This window comes from Dendropsophus ebraccatus, chromosome 11 (assembly GCF_027789765.1).
Source record: "Dendropsophus ebraccatus isolate aDenEbr1 chromosome 11, aDenEbr1.pat, whole genome shotgun sequence".
Classification (NCBI taxonomy): Eukaryota; Metazoa; Chordata; class Amphibia; order Anura; family Hylidae; genus Dendropsophus; species Dendropsophus ebraccatus.
This window is the reverse complement of record NC_091464.1, coordinates 14465613-14492376: the sequence shown is the minus strand read 5'-3', so window position 1 is coordinate 14492376 and position 26764 is coordinate 14465613. Positions and strand designations below refer to the sequence as shown.

Sequence of the window (26764 nt, the reverse complement as noted above, 5' to 3'; positions counted from 1 at the left end):
GAGTAGTCCCCTTTATCCTCTAACAGACTTATTTTCTTTTTACAGCATGGATGGAGCCGATTTGTGCTTTGAAATTGTAAAGAGAGCCGATGCTGGGTTTGTGTACAGTGAAGCAGTTGCCAGGTATGTAACTTTTTACATCTACTCATGCAGAAGAGCATAGAGAGCATAGTGTGTATCTGTGTTTATCTTTGATACTTTTATATAGCGTCCTTATGAACTAACCTAATACCACACACCCTTTTTACACACACACACACACACACACACACACACACACACACACGTATATACACAATATCTATTGTCTTATCTTATCCATTTGTATCCAGCTCTATAGAAGCTAAAAGTTAGAGGCTAGTGGATTTATCAAACGTTGCTGATCAATGGAGCCAAATAATAGAGGGAGGGGGTTTCTTTCCCACTGGTGATGAGCCGGCCCACCCCCAGTGCCTCAGCCCCGGCCGGTACAACCACATGAATAGTGTCAGGTGAAAACATAAGTAATAACCTTACATTGTTTGGAAGGTTTTTTTTTTGTTTTTTTTTTTTTTTTTTAAAGCAAATGTACCATCAGGGCTCTTTTTAAAAGGTAACACGAGGGCTTTTTGAGGAATTTCATTTTTTGGCTACTGAAATTATAGTTGCGCTTTAAGGTGTGGTAGTGATATAAGTGCTAACCCGGCCCATTGAAGAGATTGAGGTTACGTGATCCCGACACTGAGGGTGGGGGCCATGAGCAGGGAGTGGGATCAGGTTGGACTGAGATTTGATGATTCTATGCGTTTAGTGGGGGTGAATGCATCTAGAAAACAACAAAACTGTGCAGAATCCATAATAAATTGATATTGGAAAGATGGAAAGCTATGGGTGGGTAACCTATTAATGCAAACACATTTTTTGGGGGGAATACCCCTTTAAGTTATGCCTAGTGATAGAATTTTTTATATAACTTCGGCCCGGTTCCGACGTACGGCGCTGTTCCTTTCACAGGCATCGTCTGGGGATGAAGCACTGGAGGCAGGCCGTCCCGTCCCCAGTGGAGAGGAACCCCCCCTCTCTATGATGCGGCTCCATTGATTCTAATCTGATGTAAGGCCGGCCTGCCTCCAGCAGTTCAACCTTGGCCAGTGCCCAGGAATAGAACAGAATATCCTGTATCCGCAATAACCCCGCCCCCTTCTGCACATGCCCTGCTCCTCCTGCTGTGACCTCCCACACATGCCTCACCCCCTGTCACATCTGCATCCTCAGTCTGTACTCCGATATGGAGGTCACATGATCTTTGTCTCCTGGGGGCGTGGGAGAGGGAGCAGGAGGCAGTGGATTGCGGGGAGACCGGTTCACTTCCTGGATGTCAATCAACTATGAATGTGGCAGAACTGTGCAGAAGCAGTAATACTTACATAGGACAGCTATGTAACTTTCAGGTTACAAACCCCGAGACTCGCTGCAGATCCTGGCCCTATACTTTCAATAGCAGAGATTTTGTCTGCAGCCCGCCCCATTAACCCCCCGGCCACCGGACATTATACATTACCATGTCCCCGTTCCTGCTTGCCTCGGGGCTCCCGGTGTCTTCACGGCCCGCCCGGCCAATCAGTGCGCTGCGGCGGGGCAGCGCACTGATTGGCCGGGCGGAACGTGCCGGGATCAGGTAATGTATGCAGCCCCCGACTGCACCATCGCCCGCAGCCCCCGGCCGTACGATCGCCCCCAGCCCTGCAGCCCCCGACCTCACGATCGCCCCCAGCATCGAAGCCCCCGGCCGCACGATCGCCCCCAGCGGGCGATCGTGCAGCCGGGGGCTGCGGGCGATCATGCGGCCGGGGGCTGCGGAGCTGCGGGCGATCGTGCGGCTGGGGGGCTCCTGGTGATCGTGCGGCCGGGGGCTGCGGGGCTGGGGGCGATCGTGCGGCCGGGGGCTGCGGAGCGATCGGGGCTGCAGGGGGGCGGGCAGGATATACATTACCAGGTCCCCGCTCCTGCTTGCTTCGGCGGCTCCCGGCACGTTCCGCCCGGCCAATCAGTGCGCTGCCCCGCCGCAGCGCACTGATTGGCCGGGCGAGCCGTGAAGACATCGGGAGCCCCGAAGCAAGCAGGAACGGGGGACCCGGTAATGTATAATGTCCGGCGGCCGGGGGGTTAATGGGGCGGGCTGCAGACAAAATCTCTGCTATTGAAAGTATAGGGCCAGGATCTGCAGCGAGTCTCGCTGCAAAAACGCAGCAAGGAGACTCGCTGCAGATCCGGCAAGTTGTTTGTAACCTTAGGGTGGGTTCACACAATGGATCCGCAGCAGATTTCATGCTGCAAATTCGCAGCAAAATCTGCTAGGGATCCAAAACTGTCATTTTCATGAGGGTTTTTTTCTGCATTCATATGCGACTATGTCCAGGCCTTTGCCCTGGAGATCTTTGGCCGCCGAATTTCCAACTGTTAATATAAATTTTTTGGACATGTCCGGTGCCCAGTCTAATGGGTCCGGAGGGTTGCAGTCTGTTATGTATCCAGATTTTTAGCGTTTTTGTGGCGAATGTGTAGTTATTGACAGCGAGAGGTGATTTCCCAAATGTAATAGTAATAAGCTACATCGAAATATGGTATTTATGGTAAACGTCTGCTTCATTATTCTGTCTGATAATCCTGGAAAATATTGAATTTCTAATCACCCACATAAGTGCGCTAACTTGAATCTGAACACATTGATATGCCAACTAGCCATCTGTGCATCAATTACAGCCTATTCCATGTTTGTGGGATGGTGATTTCCCCTCAGCTTCAACCATTTACAAAAGATGGTTTATTGCTGAAAATAAACCCGCGGTGAGGACCTTCTCAGTAACCATTTGCTTAGTCAGGTTTTCCTTCTATGCCACCTCTATAGCTTCTAGACACCGTATTAAGTTTGGGTGCCTGAGTGGGTGAAATAACTTTCACATGTGGTGTTTAAAAATGTTTTGGTTCATATTGCGTAGTATTAGAATGCATTAAAAAAAGCGGATAGAAAAATGCCTCCAAAGACGCGTTCACACAGACCAAACCCACACTGTGTTCTGTACAATCCGCACAAAACACAGTGTCTCCAGATTGTCCCCCTTACATACTCAGCCAGATATAAACAAACCAACCAGGGTTTGAAGGGCAATTTTTGACCCTTCCCAGCCTAGTACTATACTGCTATCACCCCAGACCTGAAGCACCAGTTTTTAATGCTGTGGGCCTGATCGTCCTCTGCTCATCGGGGTACCTGCGGCAGTGGCTTACTGGGGTAGGAGTGCGTGGTTGGTGCTAGCCATTTTTCAGGCTGACAGTAAGCCCCAGCTTATTTATGGATGTCATTTTTTTTATAGAAACGTATGCATAATAATAATCCTGTACTCAATAGACCTGGAATGAATAGGATATATCAGGCACAGGATACACTTGCTCCATTCTGCGTTCATTCCATTATAATCTTCACATATGTCCTGTTCTTTCTGGGTCTTTCTAGTACAGGAAAATTATGAATGCTGAATCCCTTCCCCCGCCCTGGAGACTACTTGTTATCTTTTCAGTCTCTTTCCCCCAGTTCTGAGCTGCTGCCTTCTGCTGGAGGCTTAAAAATCTGTATGTGAGCTCCATCCGCCCTCACTTTCAAGACTGCTCATGTAATCAGATCCCCGGCCGGCTGTCTCTTCTCCCTCTAATGCCAGGAGGGTAAATTTAGTGTCACCAGCAAATTAACCTTCCCAGAATCAGAATACAAAGATAGCCAGCCAGGGATCCTTTAGAGGAACTGTCTCAGAGAACTAGGGGAAGGAGACTGAAAAGATAATATGTATGTATATAACCTGACTGCAATACCCCCATATCTGACTTTGTGGAGTATGTGTTCTTTGCCCTATAATCTGCACTTATATGCTATTCATTCAAAGTCTGACAATTGTAGAAAATTAGATCTTTCTTAAAGGGGTTGTCCAGTGAAAAGCTTTTTCTTTCAAAGTAACTGATATCAAAAAGTGATATAGATTTGTATTTTACGTCTATTAAATCTCAATTCTTCCCATACTTATTAGCTACTGTATGTCCTGCAGGAAATGTTTTATATTCACTCTGACACAGTGCTCTCTGCTGACATATTTGGCAGGAGACAGGAACTGTCCAGAGCAGGAGAGGTTTTCTATGGGGATTTTCTGCTGTTCCTGTCTCCTGCCAAAGATGTCAGCAGAGAGCATTGTCAGACTGGAAAGAAAACAACATTCCCTGCATGACATACACCAGCTGATAAGTATGGGAAGACTTGAGATTTTTTTAATAGAAGTAAATTACAAATCTATATAACTTTCTGATATCAGTTGATTAAGAAAGAAAAAGATTTTCACTGGATAACCCCTTTAAACTTTATTTTGATCTTTTACATATGACTTGTTCACTCTTCAGTTAGGAACCATTTTATACCATATTTCTTTATTTTCCTCATTAGTTATAAATATTCAGTCCTTTTCTTTATTCTTTTTAGTATGTCCTGTAGTAAATCTTGAAGCTGGTTATGCATTATTATGAATATAAGACTTGACTATATTCCATATTTGTTTTTTGTTTTTTACAGTCACTACATGCGACAGATTCTAGAAGCTCTACGCTACTGTCACGATAATAATATCATTCACAGAGATGTGAAGGTAAGGATGACTTTGTAAATGCTATATTTGTGATATAACCCAGATATAAACCTGGGGTTAGTGTGAATAGACCAATAGGAATCAATGGGTCTTAATTTTGCGGAAATTGCAAAACAGGAAGCTGTGAAAAAGGCCAAAGTGTCATCTTGGTTGGAGCAGTATAGGAACTCTGTGATTGGAAGGGGGATATGAGGGCAGGTGTGGGCTGTGATGGTGGACTAGGATAAAACACCACCAAAAGCTAACTGGTTTCACCTAGAAAGAAAGTTTTCAGTGGAAGATGTGGTAGAATGCAGAGTGACAAGTCACTTTTCTATGGTGTCCTGTTTGGAAATTCCCATTGAAATCATAATAAATTTCATGACAGGACTCTTGCCACACTAACTACGGATCGGAGAGAACCATGGCACAGCTCTGCACATGGCAAGGTTTTTGTATGTGTGCACGTAGCCTTAGTGCATGTTCATATGGTCAAAAGTGGCACAAAAAGCTTTAAATAAACATATAAAATGGTATTTGATGTTTATTTTGGTTTAATTTTCATAGTATTTGAATATCTGCCACCAAAAAGATTTTTTATTATTTTTTTTTTATAAATATCTAACCCCTCTAACATAGTTTTCCATGTCAATAATCACCATTGTGAACAAGATTGGAAATGGAAGTTTTCCATTTACTTTGGAGAGTAGAAATGTATTCATTAGGAATTTGAATTGAAGAGGAACAACCTTTTCACACTCGCAGCATCTACTTCTGGCTCTGCCCCCGAAAACTGCCACAAATAGCTGTGTGTGAAAGACTTAGGGGGAGATTTATCAAAGGGTGTAAAATTTAGACTGGTGCAAACTGGCCACAGCAACCAATCACAGCTCAGCTTTTTTTTTTACCAGAGCTGGAGCTGTGATTGGTTGCTGTGGGCAGTTTGCACCAGTCAAAATTTTACACCCTTTGATAAATCTCCTCCTTTGTATTTAAAGCCTAATATAAAAAGAGAAGTGTGTCGCTCACGCATACGGTTTTAGAATTTACAGAAAAAAACATGCAAAACCAATTTCTTTCCCTTAAAGGGGTAGTGCGGCGGTAAAGAATTATTGACAGAATAACACACATTACAAAGTTATACAACTTTGTAATGTGTTATGTCTGTGAATGGCCCCCTTCCCCGTGTCCCCGGAAGTGTGGTGAGCTATACATACCTGTCACGCGCCAACTCGTCTCCGATCTTCAGTCTGCGATGTCGTCTTCGGACTGCCGGGCCGAATCCCTCCGAGCGTCCTGAGTGCCGGCCGCCCTCTTCAGCGTCATCGCCTGCTCAGCCGCGATTGGCAGAGCATAACTGTACTCAGCCTATCGCGGCTGAGCATCTGATGACAGTGAGAATTTGCTGTGAAGCCACTGATATTGCTGCATGTATGACCTAGGCATACATAGCAAGTCACCTTTTCCTTGTCTCTCACTCAACCATCATGTAGCTTTCACGGAGCACCAGAGCCACAATGCACCAGCTGCTTTTGTGTCTGTGGATTCAGCATCATGTCTCATTGCCTTTTATTGTGCCTGACATCTTTGCTTCAAGGGAAGAATATCTCCTTACCGAGCGTAGAATTCTGCAGCGCCAAAAGTTTTCTGATCATGATTAAACAATGGCCTCAGCCCCCACCAACACCTCAGTAACGGGGAAATGCTGAAACACTTTATTCATGAAATTATGCAGCGTTCAGCCAAAGAAAACTACCTTTTATGAAGCGTGGTACAAAGTGCATATTAATATTCCGGTGCTAAGAAATTCACTGGTCAAAGAGCCTGTGTGTTATCATCGGAAATAAATTTGTCATAGCAATCAGTGCAAGTCTAAAATATAAAGACCTTCTCCATTTATATGCAAGTAAACATATACAATACAGTGGTAACTCTGATTACGAGCATAATTCGTTCCGGGGCCGTGCTTGTAATCCAAATCCACTCTTATACCAAAGCATATTTTGCCATAAGAAACCATAGAAATGCAGACAATTGGTTCCACACCCCAAAAATAATAATTTATTATTCTGAATAACTTGTAAAACAGTAAGTGGATCTGCCATGATTTGGAAGGTGAAGGAGACTTCCTGGGTCAGAGTACAGAACTGTAGACCCTGCTATGCAGACCATGCCCCTCCCCCCTCCCACCCAGTACAGGGAGCTCTTAAACCAAAGCAATGCTCTTAAACCAAGTCACAATTTAAAAAAAAAAATGGGAGCTCTTAAAGCGTAACTGTCATGTTTTTTTTTTATTGCAGAAATCAGTAGTATAAGTGATTTTATGTAATAGGTTTCATCAGCCAAAAAAGCCTCCTTCTGTACTCAAGAAGCAGTTTCCCAGCCTCCACCCCTGACTTCTTATCTGTGCATTATCAGGCAAACACGTCTTCATTACAGAGAAGCCAGTGAAGACAGGTTCTGCTCTCTCCATTGTAAGCCTATGAAGGGGGGAGGGGCTGAGGGAGATGAGGGAGCAGGAAGAGGTGACATGAAGGTCAGCTGTTTGTAGGCTCTCTGGGCACCTAAACCGCAGGATTCTGGGGTCAGAAAGGTCAGTGCTTAACTATGAACTTACTGAGAGAAGATTGCAGGGTGTTGTGCTGTGCAGGACTGCTCCGTGCTCAGTCACGTCTAACAGCCCCTCCCCTCTCCATAGCCACATAATGGAGACAGAAATCCTGCTTTATCTGATGTGAGGGGGGAGGCTGGGAGATTGCTTTTTCAGTCCAGAAGGAAACTCTTTTAGTACATAAAACCTATTAGTTTGTTAAAATCGCTTGTACTATTGATATTTAATGTTTTCAGAAAAATTACCCTGAAAGGACAGTTACGCTTTAAGCCAAGTTACTCTTAAACCAAGGTACCACTGTATAAGGTAATGGCCACATTGCAGTTCATATGCAATGTCTCTTAGCGTGCACAGCTGCTGTCCACACGCCTCTCTCCTACTGTGCATCTGCCCCTGTCTCCTGGCTTTGCCTGTTGGCTGCGCACCCTTCCTGATTCCTAACCAGTCTACGTGCGCTTTCAGATCCTTCCTCTTCCAACACCGCCCATTACCTGCTACTGATTTTAGGCAGTCACACCTGCTTCACCTCAGAGCTCTGCGGCTGTTCCCTGACCCGGCTGGGGTCACGGAACGGTCGGTCTCTTACGCAGTGTGAACATAGCTCTTAGGGTGCGTGCAAAATATGGAATTCCCACGTATGACCCCACGGTGGATTCCGTCACTTGTACCCGCACGCGTGCATCTCCGCCTGTGCCATAGACACTATTCTATGCACGGGCGGATTCCGTCGAAATAAGTGACATGTCAATTCTTTCAGCGGAATGCGGAGTCAGCCCGTGCATAGAATAGTGTCTATTGCATGGGCAGAGATGCGTGCCGCAGCGTGCGGGTATAAGCGACAGAATCTGCCGCGGGTCATAAGCGGGAATTCCGTAGTGTGCACACACCCTAAGAGCTTGGCCTGTTTTCTGCCTGCTCCTTAGTAATTTTAGGGACCATTGATGTGAATGCAACCATTCACATGATCTGGTGGAGTAATTAATATATGTGACATCTATGTATGATTAACCAATAATCTCACTAATACATCTGATAAAGGACAGCATGGGGAAGGGGGTTTTGTTTATGCACACAACACCAATTTGCTCATGGCACTAGAGTCTTCATACCTCCTAGGGTAAAGCATGCTTCCTAACTAGGAAATATACTTTATAAGAAACTATGCCATGTGCTAGAAGCCATTTTCTATGTACAAGTCTTTGTCTGCCATATTAGGCATTATCTTACCTTGTTGTTTTACACTATAAGGGTTCAAACCCACTTGCCGGATCTGCAGCGAGTCTCCTTGCTGCGTTTTTGCAGCGAGACTAGCTGCAGATCCCAGCCCTATACTTTCGTTAGCAGAGAAACTCGCAGCAGGGATGTACATCCCTGCTGCGATTTTGTCTGCAGCCCGCCCCATTAACCCCCTAGCCGCCGGACATTATACATTACCGGGTCCCCGTTCCTGCTTGCTTCGGGGCTCCCGGTGTCTTCACGGCCCGCCCGGCCAAACAGTGCGCTGCGGCGGGGCAGCGCACCGATTGGCCGGCCGGAACGTGCCGGGAGCCGCTGAAGCAAACAGGAGCGGGGACCTGATAATGTATATCCTGCCCGCCCCCCCTGCAGCCCTGATCGCCCACAGCCCCCGGCCGTACGATCGCCCCCCGCACCCCCCGGCCGTACGATCGCCCCCCGCACCCCCCGGCCGTACGATCGCCCCCCCGCACCCCCCGGCCGTACGATCGCCCCCCGCACCCCCCGGCCGCACGATCGCCCCCCGCACCCCCCGGCCGTACGATCGCCCCCCGCACCCCCCGGCCGTACAATCGCCCCTCGCAGCCCGATCGTGCGGCCGGGGGGGCGATCATGCGGCCAGGGGGGTGCGGGGGGGGGGGGGGGGGGCGATCATGCGGCCAGGGGGGTGCGGGGGGGCGATCATGCGGCCAGGGGGGTGCGGGGGTGCGATCATGGGGCTGGGGGCGATCGGGGCTGCAGGGGGGGCAGGCAGTATATACATTACCAGGTCCCCGCTCCTGCTTGCTTCGGCGCCTCCCGACACGATCCGCCCGGCCAATCAGTGCGCTGCCCCGCCGCAGCGCACTGATTGGCCGGGCGGATCGTGCCGGGAAGACAACGGGAGCCCCGAAGCAAGCAGGAACGGGGACCCGGTAATGTATAATGTCCGGCGGCTAGGGGGTTAATGGGGAAGGCTGCAGACAAAATCGCAGCAGGGATGTACATCCCTGCTGCGAGTTTCTCTGCTACTGAAAGTATAGGGCTGGGATCTGCAGCTAGTCTCGCTGCAAAAACGCAGCAAGGAGACTCGCTGCAGATCCGGCAAGTGGGTTTGTACCCTAAATGTAAATGTTTAATGTTATTGGTCAACTCTTTGGAACATGCCCAGAGGGGATGGTCAAGCTTGCTATAAATAGTGGTCTCACTCTACCATGGAGGGAGGCATTTGCATACCACTGGTGTATGACTGTCTACTCATCTGGCCAGAAATGCTTCGGTTCCCCCATAATGGGGTAGTTCGCAATTTGAAGCTCACAGACAAAGAAACCTGGGAGATCAATTTTGAGGTCTCAGTTAAAAAATTGCTCTAACAGATCTGTGCTGCGACCCGCACCGCGAAAAAAATGTCCAAGTGCGGATCGTGGCACGGATCCCCTTCCCCGCTGCCCGGCTGCAGAGACAACAGGAGCGCATGATGTGCTCTCCTGTCATCGCATCTACTACTCGCCTATTCCCCCGGCCCGGCCGGCTTCATGTTCACCAGACTATAGCGTAGTCCCAGCCACTTCCGACCAGCGCGTGTAGCTGGCCGGTCCCTACCGGGTGGTGGGGCTACGGCTTGATGATCCCTGCCGTGATCCTCCTCCAGATTGCGGTACATTTCGAGCGAATGAGGCCTAAGACTGGGTTCACACTCTGTCTTTGCTGTCCGTTTAACATATCCGTACCATGAATGAAACCGATGCGTTTGTTTGCATCCTTTGTGTTACTTCCATTATAGAAAAAAAGCATCAAAACCCATCAGTTTTTTTAACGGACTTTCATTTTGTGTGCGCTTTTTCCATTAAGCAGATTACGTTAAACGGACAGCAAAATTGCAGTGTGAACCCAGACTAAGCCATCAAGTGGTGTGTTAACTGCTATAACAGAAGACTCTGGGGAGCTTGCACAAGGCCCTGTCTGTTTTGCATGTGGAGACTGTGCTACTTATTACGTACCATCCATTCTAATAATTAAACTGTATTAGGGTAAATTCACACGGGCGTCTCGCATAAAAAAAACGCAGCTAATCCGCAATACATTTATTATTCTTGTTATTAATATGTGTATTGCGGATTAGGTGCGGATTAGCTGCGTTTTTTTTATGCGAGACGCCCGTGTGAATTTACCCTTAAATCAAGTGCTGCTTCTGTCCGTTTTAACATTATACTGAAGCATCCAAGATTACTAGTGCTGGGATGAGAAGGAGTAGAGAGAAGAAAAAAAAAGTTCCCCTGAGTTCGGTCTAGTCCAGTTTACTTCATCAGTAGGATGTATGGAGTTTAAAAGAAGCTGTTTTGTATGATATGAATGCATGATGCATAGATATACAGGAGAGTTCCATACAAAACACACTACTGTGTGCAGGCGGCTCAAGGCAGAAGCTCCACACTTTATTTTTGTAGCGTAAATTTTCCAGTTGAGATGATCTGTAGTTGTAGATCAGAGATTCTTCGAGCTGCATCTGTTACAAGACGTCTTAAGCCCCGGACTTAGCAGGTTACAGCCATGTAGGTGTACTTGGTTTAGCACTGAGCTGTCACAATTACATGAGTGGGCCTTCATCCCATCAGCTTGGTTTTTCTTTGTTTCTAACGGATCCATCTATATTAATTAAACGGGTTGCAAAATGTTCATCTTTTTTTAATGGTCCGTTTGTATTTTGGCTTAAAAAAACTGACTTTTGTACATCAGTCAGCATCTGTTTGCATCTGTTTGCATCAGTCAGCATCCGTTTTTCTATCCGTTTATTTTTCTTTGGTTTCTTGCTGCTTCTGCGCATGCTCCGTGCATAAACGGATGAAAAAAGGATGTGAACGGAAATACCTTCCGTTTTAGATCTGTCCTCATTGACTACAATGTAAAAAAAAAAACGGAAGTGCACTTTCCGTTCGTGATCAGTTTTTTTAAGCTGAAAGAAAAATACTGCAAACACTATTTTTTCTTCCGTTCAAAAAAACGGATCTTGAACGGATTGCATGCAAACGAAGCACACTAAAATAGCATGGGAATCTATGGGGATTTTAATGGATCCGACAGTTTCCGTTTTGCCTACTCTAAAACGGAAAAGGTAGACAGAATGGTGCCGGATGGTCAAACGCTAATGTGAACGTAGCCTTAGACATCTGCTGATTTTTATCTAAGGTCCCAATGCTGTGTCTGACTCCATGTAGTAATTACTCATGTGATCTTTTCTTGTTCGGAAAGTGAATTACAGATGAGATTCTCTTTAAAAACAAAAAATGAATATGCATCAGTATCTAGTCTTAAAGCTTTAATGTTACTCCCAGTAACTTCTAACATGTCATCTGACATACAAGATGAGAGACCAACAGCATCTGGAATTCAATAAATCTTTGCATATCCTAAAGCATAGCAGCTTCTGTGTTCTTGGATATGCAATAAAACTTGAAGAAAATTGAATTCCAGATGCTGTTGGACTCTTTCATCTTATATGCCATATCAGTGTGTATTGGGATAGCTGACACTCTAATGTGCATCCCCACAACTATCTGCCAAGTCCTCGACCTAGTTCCATGGTGCTGTTGGACACTAAACTTTTTTTTTTTTCCTCAGACATGTCAAAAGTTTGTCTCTGCACTTTGTAATGAGAGGAGTATTAATCTGAGCTCAAGTTGCTGGTGACCTCATAGTGATTCTATATAGCAGGAGAAAACTCTTCTCTGCCTAGTATACTCGTATGCTCCTACACTGCATATCACAATGGATGTCGTGGAGCATGCTCCTAGATAGGACTGTTCTGGGTGACCAAAGATGGAGCTCTGCTGTGTAAGGCCCCCTTCACACGTCCGGACTCATAGACTTCCGGACTCATAGACTAACATTAGACACGGACACCCTTCCGGATTTTTCCGGAAGGGTGTCCGTTCCGGAAAATAGGACCGGATTTTTTAGATCCTGTCCTATTTTCGTCCGGAAATCCGGCACGGACGCCCCCATAGAAGTCTATGGGAGCGCCGGAATCACGGGCATTTTCCTGATGTATATCAGGAAAGTGCCCGCGATTCCGGACTGGTAGAGAGCCAGCCCCGGCCGCCGTCCGATCACCCGCACACCCCCATCCCCCCCGCACCGCACCGCACACTCTGGCCGGCCAGAGTGCGGTGCAGATCCCCCCCCGCCGCCGCCGCCTAACCCCCAGTACCCGCTAGCCCCCGACAACCACCCCGCGCCCCCATACCCGCCGCCGCCGCCGCTCACCACCGGAACACCGCCCCCCCCCCCCCCCCCCCCCCCCCCCTACTGCTCTGCTGGCAGGCCATGATGGGAGTTGTAGTTCTGCAGTCTGTGGCCATCCAGGTTGCAGACGTACAACTCCCATCATGCCTTGCTGAGAGGCCATGATGGGAGTTGTAGTTCTGCAGCCTGTGGCCATCCAGGTTGCTGAAGTACAACTCCCATCATGGCTCTGCTGGCAGGCCATGATGGGAGTTGTAGTTCTGCAGCCTGTGGCCATCCAGGTTGCAGACGTACAACTCCCATCATGCCTTGCTGAGAGGCCATGATGGGAGTTGTAGTTCTGCAGCCTGTGGCCATCCAGGTTGCAGAAGTACAACTCCCATCATGGCTCTGCTGGCAGGCCATGATGGGAGTTGTAGTTCTGCAGCCTGTGGCCATCCAGGTTGCAGAAGTACAACTCCCATCATGGCTCTGCTGGCAGGCCATGATGGGAGTTGTAGTTCTGCAGTCTGTGGCCATCCAGGTTGCAGACGTACAACTCCCATCATGCCTTGCTGACAGGCCATGATGGGAATTGTAGTTCTGCAGTCTGTGGCCATCCAGGTTGCAGACGTACAACTCCCATCATGCCTTGCTGACAGGCCATGATGGGAGTTGTAGTTCTGCAGCCTGTGGCCATCCAGGTACACGGGTATCTGTGATTTATGTTGGCATACTAGACAATATTATCTCATCAGGAAATCCTGAAGGTTTTTCCTGATGGTTTCCTGATGGTAAAAACGGATTACTGTCAGGAAATCCTGATACTATCCTGATGACATTTGAGGTCTCCTGATCAGGATTTCCTGACAGTAAAAACTGACACGGACGTGTGAATGGGGCCTAAGAAAAGTGTCCACAAGAGCGGCACTCGCCAAGTATCTTTTCAGGTTGTTTATTGTAACCAAACACCGAAACTCTAGCGGCTATACGGAGTGTCAGCAAGTGTACTCCACTATGGTGTCGGTCGTTTCATACATCCATGGGCCTAGTGAATGCGCAAGCGCACAAAACGTCCATCGCTGTAGGGCAGAAATAGCTGGCCAGGGATACTGTTTACATAAGCCTTCTCAGAAGGGAGGGGGGAAGAGGGGAATCAGGGTGGAGACGGAGAGAACAGCTCACGTACATTTTTCTATGTCTTTAGCAGAAAGCAGCAGCTCAGAACTGGGGAGGGATACTGAATAGATAAGTATGGAAGGAATTGTTAGTCTCCAGGTGTAGGTATGATACTACATGTATAGTACCTAACCAGTTAACCCCTTTTTTAAGTAATTTATTAACATTATTAAACAGCATAAAACCTGCAGCAAACCCAGGCTTGGTCTTGGTTATTTGTAACTTACTGAAGCTGTAGAAAGCTTGGTCAAGCACTTTAATATCGCAGTGTTCATGTTCCGCATTGCCAGTCATTTTATTTGTCGTCCTTTTCTTGTGGAGACATTAAGCTCGGCCTTCCTTTTGTTCCTGTGCCAAGTACAATCCTAGATGCTGTTGATGTTTGTATGTTGGAGGGATTGTTTACTGCTGATGAACTCCACTCTTCTTCTTTAGAACATTTTTTGCAAAAAAGTAGAAATTTCTTCTTAAAGGTATCGTCCAAAACCAAATAAACGATAGGGTCTGTACAGCTTCTGAACTCCGCAAGAGACAGACAACAGTTTTTCAGTTCAATCAGCAAACTCAGCTTTTGGCATCCATGCGAATAGTCAAATCCTACCAGCAGAAACTTGGAGATATGATAGGGTGTGAAGCAGAGCAGTAATAGAGCCACTATGGTGACCAGGTTGTTCTTAACCTTGCTGTAGACCAGATGCTTTTCTGCGATACAGCTGTTGGCTTGGATCTGTTGTATATGCTTTACTAAAAAGTAATAAAAGAGCAATACGATGGTGAAGAACGTGAAAAAAAATGTGGACTCCACCACTGAGGTAATCTTGTGTCCCCACGTAACAACTTCCACTTCTTTATCGAAACAATGTTTATCTGGTGCCATATCCTGGTTCACCAGAAAAAAGGCTATGTTTGGGCAAAGCAAACAAAACCACACACCAATACACAGGTAAAAAGCAAACCTGGGTTTCTGAAAGGTTTTAAGAATTTGCCCAAAAATAATTTTTTCGTATGCGGTTACCTGCATCCGCGCTGTGTGTTTTATAATTGTAGCGTATCGACTCACTGCAATCCAGCAGAAAATGGTGATGCTGACACACATACTGCAGTGTGTAAGGATGCTGGCTGCCTGATACACTATGGAGCAGAGCACAGAGTTGTAGGCCCAGCGCTTTGCCTGGCTGTAGTAGACCATTTGGAAGGGCATGCCAGTTGATACAACCATGTTAGAGACTGCAAGGTTGATGAGGTAGATGTGGGTCGATGTCTTTCTGCTCAGTCTTTTGAATATCACAAGAGACATGATGTTTCCAAAAATACTTGGTAAAAACATAAGTGCGTAAACTACCGGGAGAGCGGTGGAGGTAATGGCACTAAGCGTTAGGCACTCCGTGTTATTCTTCATGCTTTCTTTCATCACTGTAGATATACAAAGAAGGTGACACTTATGAACAGTGTAAATGTGTGTGTTACAGCTTAATAAACACAACTATAAAACAGCAATCACTGAGCTCAGGGAGATCAGAGAAAAAGAAGTCTAATGGGAGTACTCAAGAGTCTCCACTGATACATTGTGCCCTATTATAGGGGGCAATGTGTCAATGGGAGACTCTTGAGTGAGTACCCTATTGGATTTTTTTTTTATTGCTCTCCCTGAGCTCAGTGATTGTTGTGTTTTGTTGGTCTACTTTTCACTGCCCCCATTAGCCAGAATCCTGCTCCACACTGATGAGGGGAAATTTCTCGAAACAGCTGTCTGTGGATCGATACCTGGCTTTGCTAAACCCTTGTCATGTCACAATACTCGCAAAAGGGGCCACCCTGGTATTTCCCTATTCCCTTTCCCTATACTCGCAATCAAGTGGGACTTAAAGGGGTAGTGCGGCGCTAAACTATTATTCACTAAATAACACACATTACAAAGTTGTACAACTTTGTAATGTATGTTATGTTAGTGAATGGCCCCCTTCCCCGTGTTTCCCCCCCACCCACGCTAGACCCGGAAGTGTAGTGCACTATACTCACCCGATTCGTGTCGACCCTGGCCGCCATCTTGGGGACAGTGATTTCATCTTCGGGAGGCCGGCCGGTCCACACCATCTCTCCTTCATGCCGCCCCCCCCACCCCCCTCTGCGGCGTCATCAGTTGCTCAGCCGCAATTGGCCGAGCTTAGTTATGCTCAGCCAATCGCGGCTGAGCAGCTGATGACACGGCAGGGGGAGGCCGGCATGAGGGACGGTCGGAGCGGTTCGGCTGGCCTCACAAAGATGACATCATTGTCCCCAAGATGGCGGCCGAGGTCGGCACGAATCGGGTGAGTGTAGAGCACTACTCTTCCGGGTCTAGCGTGGGTGGGGGGAAACACGGGGAAGGGGGCCATTCACTAACATAACATACATTACAAAGTTGTATAACTTTGTAATGTGTGTTATTTAGTGAATAATTGTTTAGCGTCGCACTACCCCTTTAAGGGCCTATGTATCAGGGTGGTTTGGTGATCTCCCCACTGGAAGGCCCCCCCTTGGCAACAGGTTTCCTTCCCTGGGGGATATCAGCCAGCTGACAGTCTTTGTTGTTTTTTTAAAACGTTTGAAGACCAACAAGGATAGGGAACCCTGGGTAATGGTTCCCTAACCCTGTCTTTGGTTGTCCATGTATGATGGGAGTTAGTTTTGCAACAGCCGGAGAGCCAAGGTTCCCTACCCCTGTTTCAAGACACAGTCAGCCGACATCGAGCATGTCAGTTGATCTTTGCATGTTAACATGAGCTACTACACTAAATGATCAGCCTGTAATCTGCTAAGTACGACCGATAAGCGTTTCGTGTAATAGGGCCCTAGGTGAAGGGTTTGAAGGGGTGACATTACCTTTACACTAAACTACACTTGACATTGCCATCTGTTTGCGGCACTCCTATAACTCCTAAGCAGCACGCCCACTGTCTTGGGGTTATTTTAGACTTGTTCTGATTCATTCTAGTATTGACTACTGTGTCTTTATATTCCCTCTTTCCTTCTTTAAAGCAGTTGTCGAGGGTGAAAAACATGGGCACTTTCTTCCAGAGACAGCACCACTCTTGTCTCCAGGTCAGGTGCGGTTTGCAATGAAGCTCCATTCACTTCAATGGAACGGAGTTACAAAACCTGCACCCAGCCTGGAGACAAGAGTGGTGCTGTCTCTGGAAGAATGCGGCCATGTATTTTAAAAACTCGGGTTAACCCCTTTTAGGGTACTATTACACGGAATGATATTCGGCCAAATCTGCCCGATTCGGCCGATTTATCGCTCCGTATAATAAATACAACGATCAGCCGATAACAACGTTCATCGGCTGATCGTTGATATATGTTAGAACCTATAATGGTCGGGCGCCGACCTCGCACCGCTACGTGTAATAGCGGTGCACGGCCGGCGACTGACGTTATACATTACCTATCCACGCTCCGGGGACGCTTCTTCTCCCCGGGTCCCGTGCACTCTAGCTTCCGAGCGGCCTGCCAGCTGACAGGTCGCTCAGCCAATCGCAGGCTGGGACCGCAGCGGCCTGTGATTGGCTAAGCGGCCTTTCAGCTGACAGACTGCTCTGAAGCTAGAGCGTGCGGGACCCGGGGAGAAGCGGACCGCAGGAGCAGCCCTGGAGCGTCGATAGGTAAAGTATATAGTTTAAGCAACGGCTGCAAGGACATCGGTAACGATGTCCTGGCAGTCCTTGTTAAACGATTATCGGGCCATGTAATAGGCCCAGTAAATGAGCGCCGACAAAGCAGATCATCGCTCCTTTACAGGTATTATTGGACCCCCATCGGCCCGTGTAATACCACTCTTAAGCTCTTGCTTCCTCCTGTGCCAGTCATTGGTTACCCATCAAATTTACTATAAATTACAAGATCCTCCCTCACCCACAAAGCTTTACACAGCCCTGCTCCTCCCTACGTCTTCTCACTTATCTGTCTGCCATCCCACACAGTCTCTATGTTCTAACAATCTAAGAGGAACATCTTCCATAATCGGATCTCTTCATTTCCGTCTCCCAGACTTTGCTTGTGCTGCACCAATTCTCTGGGAAGCACAACAAACGGTTTAAAGCATGCCCTAAAGAGCCCTCTGTTTAGGCATGTTTATAACACAGTCTAACTTTCAGACAGCTGTGTTCCCCTATGCTACACGCACTTTAAATCTGTACTTATAAGTTTAGGCCAGATGCAGATATATCGGTTCCATCTGTCTCAGCTGTTTTATTGGAAACTGACCACAACTGATGCCACTGATAGCGGAAATACCCGCTGTCATCAGTAGAGATGAGCAGACTTTTCAAAAGTTCGTTCCGACCGGAACGACCTTTTTTTAATTCGGTTCGACCAAATTTCGGATTTCATAGTTTAAAGCATCTATATGATACTGGGGTCGTGTATTTGGTTGAATTTAGGGCTCTACATGTCAGTAACATCGTTATTTTTTCAATATCTCAGTTACATTATTTTTATTTATTTTTTTAGACTTCAATATTCACCATTACAGGGTCTATGCAGATAATTCACCATTACAGGGTCTATGCAGGAAAAGTCACAAATGCAGTGAAGGAGCAGTCTCTCCACTACACTCTCGCAAGGGTCCAACTATAGTACTTGTATATGTGTATAGCACGTTTTTGTTCTGTTCACCCTTTGCTCTTCTGTGCCTAATCTATCTACCTATCTTTCGCCCTCTATATTTCTCTCTCAATCACTATATGTTTCTCCTCTCCGCTTTGCTAATCTTTTTGTCTTTGCTTTTGTACAATATCTTCTCAGTACAGGAGTGTGCAGCAGCAGCAGCGTTTTGTCACTGACGAGCTCTGTACACTGCTAACAGTCTCCTTCCTCTCCTCTTAAAGCAATATCGACGTCACACGGGGTGGGCTAGTGCAACATCCCTGCTGATTGGATGTGTTCCGGGCATCATGGGAAAACGCTTTTCCCGCCCAAAACACTTCCTGCTTTCTAAAATAGTGTCTGCCATTTTAGAAAGCAAGAAAAAAAAAATTCGGAGCGGACTTCCAAAAATCCAAATCCGACCGGACTCAGAATTTTGGAAAAATACGAACCAGATCCCATACCGGCCGAAGCGGTTTGCTCATCTCTAGTCATCAGGCTTTCAATCCCTTTTTGTTTCTACCACACAAACCAACAGTAGCTAACAGTTGTCTGACAGGGTGGAAAGCGGAATGCTGCAAGACTCATTTTCCCGCCTAGTGTGTGTGGTGATCCAGCGTCACAATTGAAGTGCCGCATAAAACGAACTGGGCCAGTCCAATGAATTGGGTCAGTTGGGCCTCATTCACACGATCCGGGGGAGTATGACAGCATGGATCCCCTAGCAGTGCAGCCCCCCTGCTGCCCCGGCAGCAGAGATGACCGGAACGCATAATGTGTCATCGCATGTCATTGCATCTGACTACTCACCTACTCCCTCGTGCCGTACAACTTACATACGCTCACCGGAAGTGGCCTGGAGTAGTCAGATGTGATGACACGTCCTATTTTTTCGCAGTGGTGGTCGTGGCACTTATCGTATGGCTGCATTCACTTAAATGGTTCCTAAAATTTTCCGTGGTCGCAGATCCGCAACCACGGACAATTGTACAGGGCGGGTGCCTACAGCCTTAAGCCGGACCACTGGATATATGTGAACCTTTATGTGGATGACCTTATTTATGAACAATGGCTGGACCAGTATACAAATAAAGTACTTTCTGCCTTTTGTCTCAACCTTATTCCTGAAAGATTGTAAGCTTTTGTTAGCAGGACCCTCATTCTTCTTGTTTCAGTATTTTAGGTTTAATACTTAAAGGGAATAAATCGCCTGAAAATCATGCATGTACCTAAAGATACAAATCAATATGCAGGGCTCCAGATGGCGACCAAAATGGTCGCCAATGCGACTGACTTTTTGCAAATGGCGCCCAGATTTATTAATCTGGGCGCCATTTGCGACTGGCCCCGGCGGCGGCGCGCTGTCTCTTTAAGATGCGCGGCTGATGCGCTGATGCGCAGCTGCCGGGGGTGTCCCGTCCTATCCCCGGCAGCGCGGCGCATCAGTGAGCTGCCTGGGGCCCTGACTTCCGGCACAGGAAGCGCACGTCAGAGACGCTTCCTGTGTCAGAAGTCACAGCCCCGGCGTACAGGAGCTCACTGACGCGCCGCGCTGCCGGGGATAGGACGGGACACCCCCGGCAGCTGCGCATCAGCCGGGGACAGCGCCTGAAGAACAAGAGGATCGCCGGGGGAGCGGGTTGTCAGGGGAGTTTGTGTGTTTGTTTTTTTTTAAATATTGCTTAGCATAGAGGAAAGGGGGGGGGGGGCTTTATAATGGGGGGAAGAGAAGAGGGGGTATCTATAATGGGGGGAGAAGAGGGGCCATCTTCAAGGGGGGGAGAGGGGGCCATCTATAAGGGGGGGAGAAGAGGGGGCATCTATAATGGGGGGGGGGAGAGGGGGCATCTATAAGGTGAGGGGGTATCTATAAGGGGGGGAGAAGAGGGGGCATCTATAATGGGGGGGAGAAGAGGGGGCATCTATAATGGGGGGAGAAGAGGGGGTATCTATAATGGGGGGGAGAAGAGGGGGTATCTATAATGGGGGGGAGAAGAGGGGGTATCTATAATGGGGGGGAGAAGAGGGGGTATCTATAATGGGGGGGAGAAGAGGGGGTATCTATAATGGGGGGGAGAAGAGGGGGTATCTATAATGGGGGGGAGAAGAGGGGGTATCTATAATGGGGGGGGAGAAGAGGGGGTATCTATAATGGGGGGGAGAAGAGGGGGTATCTATAATGGGGGGGGAGAAGAGGGGGCATCTATAATGGGGGGGAGGAGGGGGCATCTATAAGGTGAGGGGGAATCTATAAGGGGGGGAGAAGAGGGGGCATCTATAAGGGGGGGAGAAGAGGGGGTATCTATAATGGGGGGGAGAAGAGGGGGTATCTATAATGGGGGGGAGGAGGGGGCATCTATAATGGGGGTAGAGGGGGTCATCTATAAGGGGAGGGGGCCATCTATAAGTGTAGGGCAAACTGGCTGCAGACACTGGGAGATAGATATATGCACAATTATTATTATCAGGGCCCCTCAGGTGTCTGTATTGTAGGGGGTCACTTGCATTAGTCACTAGGTGAGAGATATATCTATTTATATACACATCTTGTGGGGGGTCACTATGGCTGCAGTCATAAGTCTAGCTCAGTATGTATAGACTGTTGCAAGCTTTTAAAGGGAACCTGTCACCCCCCGTGACGGGGTGACAGGCTCCCAACCCCCCGTTAGAACCCCCTATACTCACCTGATCGCGCCGGGTCCCGCTTCTGAAGATGGTCGGGTCACGGAGATCTCAGCCGCTGCAGCCCGGCGCGCACACTGAGAGATGAGTCCAACGCTCATAGAGAATGACGGAGCGCTGGACTCTCCCGTCATTCTCTATGAGCGTTGGACTCCTCTCTCAGCGCACGCCGGGCTGCAGCGGCTGAGATCTCCGTGACCCGACCATCTTCAGAAGCGGGACCCGGCGCCATGAGGTGAATATAGGGGGCTCTAACGGGGGGTTGGGAGCCTGTCACCCCGGCACGGGGGTCGACAGGTTCCCTTTAAGTTCAAGTTCAGAAGAGTAAGCCTCATTAAAAGGCTAGCCAAGTGAGGCTGAAGTACTGAGTCAGACTGTATATGGTTGTCAAGTTGCAAGTTTCCATGTTGAACGTTTTCAAACTAAGAAAAGAAAGAATCTAAAGGAGGAGGAGGAGGCTGCGGCCTCTGCACACAGTAAGTCCCATTTAACATAACATTAATTTTACATGGTTTAAAATGTTGGCGACCAAATATTCTATTTGGCGCCTAAATTTTTCAGGTTAGGAGCCAATGGCTCCTAGGTAAATTTTTTAGTCTGGAGCCCTGATATGGCCCCCAGCACTGCATCAGGGTGGTCCTCAGCGGCTAAGTAGTCACATCTGGTGAGAAACACCCTGTGTAATATTGTACAGCGGGGATAGTGTACTACGGGGGTGTCACTCACAGCCCTCAAGCTGTTGCACAACTACAGTTCCTATTATGCCTGGACAGTATCTATATCTAAAGCTATAGCTGTTCTTGCAGTATTGAATGGTTGAACATGTAGGACGGTGGCCGTTGTGCCTCGGTGTCAGGCAGGGGAAAAGCTCAATATGCGATGGACGTTTGATATGGCCAGCAATTGCCTGGCAACTCAATGAAGAGAAAAAATAGACCTGGCCGCACAACCCAATGCTTATGGCTAAACTTCTGCTTCTCAGCAACATTTATTACTAACATCAGGAGTTGGTCCTGTTTTTATTAAAAAAAAATTGCATAAAAAAAAAAAAGAAATGATTGAAATAAAGTATTGCTGTGACCCACAGAACAGAATTAATAGAGATGTAACAAGCGGCAGCTTAATAGATGGTGTGCAACCAAAAAGCTGACCAACAGCTTATATTCAAGGACTATGGGGGAAATTTATTAAGGGCTTTGTGCCTATTTTTCACCCATTTTTGGTTTAACTTCTATTTATGAACCGGTATTCGACATGCGAGTATTTTTTAGATGCAACTTTTTTTTTTATCTGCCTGTTTTGAGTATTCACCCAAAAGTTTATATAATCCAGGATTAGCGCCCAATTTATCATTTGACTTTTTAAAAAGTCGCACTAACAGGTGCAGGCCTCCGTCTGGTCAGTACCAGACAATATAATTGCACAATTTTTGCATTTTTGCAACTTTTGTTTGCGACTTTTTACTTCGATACATTCACTAAGGCAGTGCTACATTTTAAAGAATCAGTCCCAAGATATTGTAACAAAATATACACCAATCCCCATTATATTACCTGCACACATTAGACTCCTTAGTAAATGTCCCCCCATGTGTTTGCCCTTTTTATCTAGTGAGGAGTTCTGTATAGACATACTTTTTCTGTAACCAGACAAAAAAAAATATTATATACATATTTAACTTGTGTGTAAAATTTCACTCTGTAATGTAAAGGTATATAGCCTCTTGATTTGTATTCATTTCTTACTGTTCCCATGATCACTACTTGCTATCAGACATTTGTAGAACATCTGGCTTCCCATCGGACAAGCATTAGTTGCAGTCCATAGAAATACATTAGCTGTTTTGAGATTTTCCTGTGATATTTCAAGGGGGAATAAAACAGCTCATCTAATGTCCGCCAGAGTGGTAGCCTCTTAATCTCATGTCTTTGCTGAAATTTAGTTAAAAAAAAAAAAAAAAAAAAAAAGCAAAAACTTCAGCCTGCTTACCCACAATGCATGGTTCATTTAGGTCAACCCTGGTTGTGGAAGGAGTACCATTGTTTTATTCAGGACCCACGATAATAACACATTTTTGGAGACAGCCCCGCTCTTGTCCAGTTTGGGTGCAGGTTTTGCCGCTCAATTCCATTTAAGTGAATGGAGCTTAATTGCAAACAGCATCTGAACTGGAGACAAGAGTCGTGTTGTCTCTGAAAGAAAGCGGCCATGTTTTTGTGGCACTGGATAACCCCTTTAACTAAACTTCCATAACACACGCTTTATACAATTTATCATTCTTTCATTTTTATTGGGCAGCACGGTGGCTCAGTGGTTAGCACTGTAGCCTTGCAGCACTGGAGTCTGGGTTCAAATTCCCCCAAGGGCAACATCTGCAAAGAGTTTGTATGTTCTCTCCGTGTTTGTGGGTTTCCTCCGAGTACTCCGGTTTCCTCCCACACCCAAAACATACAGATAGGTGAATTTAGATTGCTCCCTATCCCCACTAGGGCTCACAAAAAGTGGCAAAAACTATGTAAAGTGCTGAGGAAGCTGTGTGCACTATACAAATAAAAGGCAATTCTGGCATTAAGTTCTGGCCATTCTTATGGTCATTTTTTGCTCATTCGCACTAAATGCATTGGTGTGCCACAAGAAGAGGGTGGGTTAAAGGAGCGCTGTATGCTGGTAATATAACATGTTAGACAGTGCATGCTTAGCCTAAAAGAACTTCATCAAAATGCAAACTTGAACAATAAAACAACCAAACTAACCATTGTGCATTGGCTTACCGTCCGTGGTGTTTCACATCCAAATTTGACAGGAACTGAAGTTACAGAAGCTGCAGTATGTGTTTACTGTCCTTCTCTCATAGACCACTCCTAACATGACTTAAAGCCACACTCCAACAACAATCTTTTTTTTTTTTTCTTTTTTTCCCTCTTATAAGTATAGTGGTTAATTAACACCATGCTTCTCCCCCCTAGCAACATGCGCTTATTTTGGAAACTTTTGTAGCAATTTCCTACTTTACTAAAACTGTCAGATAAACTTCCCTTCTACATAGCATGCACATAAAGTCCTGTAAGTATGGTAAGAAAAAAAATAGCAAAAGAAACTGGTGTCCTGATGGGTTATTTTATTGTATACACAGTATATATGCACAGCATAGCTAGTCAATTGCCACTGGCTGGTGCTCATGGATATTAAGGACTGAGCACATGCACACAATGGAGAGCAGGGCTGTGGAGTCGGTAAGCCGCAGCTTTGTCTCCTGAATTTTATCAGGAACCAACTCTGACTCCAGCTCCTTCATATATGACCAATCAGTCACCAGGGGACTTATGTATCACATTGGTGTTAAGCAGATCTGGTTCTGCAGCTTCAGTGTAATGTCCTACATGATCCTGGGGCGACCTCTGAGTGAATAAGGTGAAGATATAAAGGAGATTCTCGTGTGTGTGTGTGTAGTGGATGCAGCCAGTCTCCAGCCTCCATGTCCTGAACAACTCAGAACTAGACTAGATGGAGCAGGTGAACTTTCTAACTAACTATGCACCATACACTAAGAAAACCTGCTAAGGCTGGGTTCACACTGCGTTTTTGCAATCCGTTCAATGTATCTGTTTTTAATTGGTTACTTTTAACGGGCAGAAAATCTTAGTCAACACTCCTTTTATGTCCGTAAATAAAAAAAATAAAAACGCATCTGTTTATTTTTTTATAATTGAAGTCAATGGACAAACAGATTCAAATAGATGACACACATTTGCATCTGTTTTTGTATGCCTTTTTTCCATAAAACATATGTGTTAAATGGACGGCAAAAATGCAGTGTGAGCCTGGCCTAACAGTGCCAGATACCAGGGATATAGAGGGGTCAGCCATAGAGATATATAGAGGGGTCAGCCATAGAGATATATAGAGGGGTCAGCCATAGAGATATATAGAGGGGTCAGCCATAGAGATATATAGAGGGGTCAGCCATAGAGATGTATAGAGGGGTCAGCCATAGAGATATATAGAGGGGTCAGCCATAGAGATATATAGAGGGGTCAGCCATAGAGATATATAGAGGGGTCAGCCATAGAGATATATAGAGGGGTCAGCCATAGAGATATATAGAGGGGTCAGCCATAGAGATGTATAGAGGGGTCAGCCATAGAGATGTATAGAGGGGTCAGCCATAGAGATGTATAGAGGGGTCAGCCATAGAGATGTATAGAGGGGTCAGCCATAGAGATGTATAGAGGGGTCAGCCATAGAGATGTATAGAGGGGTCAGCCATAGAGATATATAGAGGGGTCAGCCATAGAGATATATAGAGGGGTCAGCCATAGAGATATATAGAGGGGTCAGCCATAGAGATATAGGCACTTAAAGGGGTTATCCAGTGCTTTAAAAACATGGCAACTTTCAGAGACAACACGACTCTCCAGTACAGGTGCAGTTTGCAATTAAGCTCCATTCACTTCAATGGAACTGAGCAGCAAAACCCTGCCAAAGCTAGAGAGACAAGAGTGGTGCGGTCTCTGGAAGAAAGTGGCCATGTTTCTGTAGTGCTGGATAACCCCTGTAAAGCAATGTATGATCACATATGGCTGTAGCATTTTACATGCCGTGCTTGTGCCTGAAAACCTATATATAATGTCATGATTTCCTGCACAATATGCTAATCACCTGGCATTGGGGTGGAGTTGCTATCAGAACTAGTCATGGCTGGCGGGAAATCTTTTGTGGTCACGCCTTTCTGGAAGTCATTACCAATATAGGAACCTGAGGTATCAGTGAGGAAGATATGGGACGGCCCCTCGGTGATGCTTCAGGCGCGATGACCATTTCCCACTAGACCTGACCACATTGGATCAAGACACTACTCTGTTGTCTACTTAATGGATCATTCGCAGATTGCTGCTATCTAAGGGTCCATTTACACAGAAAGATTATCTGACAGATTATTTGCCAAAGATTTGAAGCCAAAGCCAGAAACAGACTATAAACAGGGAACAGGTCATAAAGGAAAGACTGAGATTTCTCCCCTTTTCAAATACATTCCTGGCTTTAGCTTCAAATCTGTCAGATAATCTTTCTGTGTAAATGGACCCTTAGTCGTTTGTCTTTCAGCATGTTAAAAGGGAACGATCAGCCGACACTGTTCATGTTGGCTGATCCTTGTCTGTTACACAAGACGATTATTTGCCGCATACAGCCGATAATCGTGTAACAGGGCCTTAAGGTGTATGGGGCTCTCCCAACTTTCCGCTGACAAGTTGTGTCGCTGTAATAACTGCCCGACCCTTTTGTTTCAGGAGAGATAAGCCGCAGCAAGAATAAACATTTTCAATAACTAATGGCTAAATTCCAGCTGTGTTATCTCTCCCTTCCTGGCCCACCTCCTGCCTGGGAAACATAGATACAGCCAATGGCCTATGACTGTAACAGGTGTTTCAGGACTCCCTAGGGCGGCATCCAACTTCTCCAGGCACTGGTAATCAAATGGTCAATGCATAATCCCTAGAAATAAAAAATTAAAGGGAACCAGTCCCCAATACTATGCTATATAATCTATCGACGTTGTGTTATAGAGCAGGAATAACTTGTTGATTTA

The 26764-nt window shown here is 46.5% G+C and overlaps 2 protein-coding genes across 4 annotated transcripts in view; one reads left to right on the top strand and one right to left on the bottom strand.

Annotated features, from left to right (window-relative positions):
* Positions 1 to 26764, top strand: part of CASK (calcium/calmodulin dependent serine protein kinase) — a 202657-nt gene that overhangs the window by 72373 nt on the left and 103520 nt on the right. For all 3 annotated transcript variants that reach the window (XM_069945841.1, XM_069945842.1, XM_069945840.1), the window contains exons 4-5: positions 46 to 123; positions 4592 to 4664. In XM_069945841.1, the coding sequence (XP_069801942.1) occupies positions 46 to 123; positions 4592 to 4664 (151 nt within the window). The remainder of the gene's footprint in view (positions 1 to 45; positions 124 to 4591; positions 4665 to 26764) is intronic.
* Positions 14087 to 15268, bottom strand: GPR82 (G protein-coupled receptor 82). The gene has a single exon (XM_069945937.1). The coding sequence runs from the start codon at positions 15266 to 15268 to the stop codon at positions 14165 to 14167; it is 1104 nt and encodes a 367-aa protein (XP_069802038.1). The 3' UTR covers positions 14087 to 14164.